Below are 2,101 nucleotides of genomic sequence, written 5' to 3' on the forward strand. Positions count from 1 at the left end.
AAAAAAAAAAACAATACCTGTTGCCAGTTTTCAGTAACTATCCCAAGAATCTCATTCAGGGCTGTCTGCTTGAGTCAGGAGCCAAACCCAATCTTCACAGGACATGCAGCTGGTTTGTCTTTGGAGATTTTGATCTGAGAGGCATCCCCACCTCTCCTCTTACTCTGTGATGATTATTTGCTGAAGAAATTAGGTCATTTGATCCTTTTAGTACTTTTAAAATCTTTGTGTATGTGACAGAGCACATGTGTGGTTAGAGAACAACTTGTGGGGGTCAGGTGTCTCCTACCAAGCGGCCCTGGGGACTGAACTCAGATTGTCAGGCTTGGAAGCAAGGACCCTAACCTTCTGAACCGTCTCAGCAGCCCAGACCACACAGATTAGGTGAGAGTGAACAGTTTACTCTCCATTTCTGCATCTTGTTGGCAACATGTATTAAACAGCCTTGACCTTTTCCAAGTTTGTAGTTTTACCTTGTTCATATTTAGGGCCTCTGTCTTCTGGATATAAAACTTTGCCAATGTCTCCTCAGTATTTTTTTCTTAAGCTCTAGCTTATCCATTTTCTTTTTTGTTTGTTTGTTTTTTGGTTTTTGGTTTTGGTTTTTTGAGACAGGGTTTCTCTGTGTAGTCCTGGCTGTCCTGGAATTCACTCTATAGACCAGGCTGGCCTCGAACTCAGAAATTTGCCTGCCTCTGCCTCCCAAGTGCTGGGATTAAAGGCATGTGCCACCACTGCCCGGCTATTTATCCATTTTCTTAATGGATATTAATATACAATCATTTTTTGTACTTTTGAGTCTTATTGTGTAGTCGATGATCTCTCAAATGTCTCTCTTCCTCACCTTCCTGATTACTGGGACCCTGGGTACATGGCTCTGCACCCTTAAGTTATTAGAAATGTTAACATCTTTTAAACTACAACCTTGTTGATATATATTTTACAATAATGTTTTACAGCTAATTTCTGTCTCCCAGTATGGAAGAACCTACTGTCCAGTTTTCTGATGAGGACCTTGTGGACAACTTCCCTCCTATGGATGATGGTAATGGAGGTCTTTTCCCAGCACAGACTGTTTCGGAACAGGGAAGACAGTGTTTCCTGGCAGCCCTTTATTCCAGGGAAAGTGCATCTTCTAAATTCATTTATTTCTCGAACAGGGAATTCTGCTTTTGTTTTTAGTTGAAAAATAATAGTGACTGGGACTTTGAATGTGGCATTCTGTATTTTTCCATTAATAAACTGAATAAATTAATGCCAGTTTAAATCTTAACCCTTTGAATGTGACCTAGAATGTTTTAGAATTTCTTCTAAATTTTTCTGATGATCCAAACTTTTATGAGATGTCCTTGATTTGGCATCCCTTCCAGCCTACAGACTTGACTCCATGACCATGTTTTCTGGGTCTATAAGGACCCCTGACCCTGACCCTGACCCTCCCTGACTCTGACCTTGGGTTTTTATGTTCCTCTCACCCAATTGCCTCTTTCTCATCCTCCTTGTGGTGGTAGGCTCTGGAGTTTTGCACTTTCTTTTCAGTAATTTCCACAGAGATACAATAAGGATATGGAGTTAAACCCATTATTCTCCATGTTTTTTAAAAGTCTATAGGGATGTTCTCAAGACAATGTTCTCAAAAAAAAAGCTTTTTTTAAAAAAATAGGGGTTAGAAAGATGTCTCAGAGGTATTGCTGTTGCAGAGAACCCAGGTTCCGTTCTCAGTACCTACATGGCAGCTCACAACTGTCTATAACTCCAGCTCCTGAGAATCTCCCACCATCTTCTAGTCACTGCAAGCACATACAAGGTGTACATGCATAGATAAAGGCAAACACTTATACAAAAAAATCAAAATTATGTTTTTTACTTTGTGTGTGTGTGTGTGTGTGTAGGCCATGGGTGTGTGGAGGTCAGAGGACACTTGTTTGAATTGGTTCTTTGAATATGTAGGTTCTGTAACTTGAACTCGGGTCATCAGATTTGGCACACAGGCTCTTTTACCCGCTGTCTTAGTCAGGGTTTCTATTCCTGCACAAACATCATGACCAAGAAGCAAGTTGGGGAGGAAAGGGTTTATTCGGCTTACACTTCCATGCTGCTG

General features: G+C 40.8%; 1 protein-coding gene and 1 long non-coding RNA gene across 5 annotated transcripts in view; one reads left to right on the plus strand and one right to left on the minus strand.

Moving 5' to 3' along the window:
• LOC110293163 overlaps positions 1-88 on the minus strand; it is a 6,489-nt gene extending 6,401 nt beyond the window's left edge. The window contains exon 1 of the long non-coding RNA XR_002377783.1: positions 18-88. This is a non-coding gene — a long non-coding RNA (uncharacterized LOC110293163). The remainder of the gene's footprint in view (positions 1-17) is intronic.
• Positions 1-2,101, plus strand: part of Cfap74 (cilia and flagella associated protein 74) — a 57,745-nt gene that overhangs the window by 5,531 nt on the left and 50,113 nt on the right. For all 4 annotated transcript variants that reach the window (XM_021160961.2, XM_021160964.2, XM_021160963.2 and 1 more), the window contains exon 2: positions 960-1,045. In XM_021160961.2, coding sequence (XP_021016620.1) covers positions 979-1,045 — 67 coding nt within the window. In that variant the 5' untranslated portion in view covers positions 960-978. The remainder of the gene's footprint in view (positions 1-959; positions 1,046-2,101) is intronic.

This window comes from Mus caroli, chromosome 4 (assembly GCF_900094665.2).
Source record: "Mus caroli chromosome 4, CAROLI_EIJ_v1.1, whole genome shotgun sequence".
Lineage (NCBI taxonomy): Eukaryota > Metazoa > Chordata > Mammalia > Rodentia > Muridae > Mus > Mus caroli.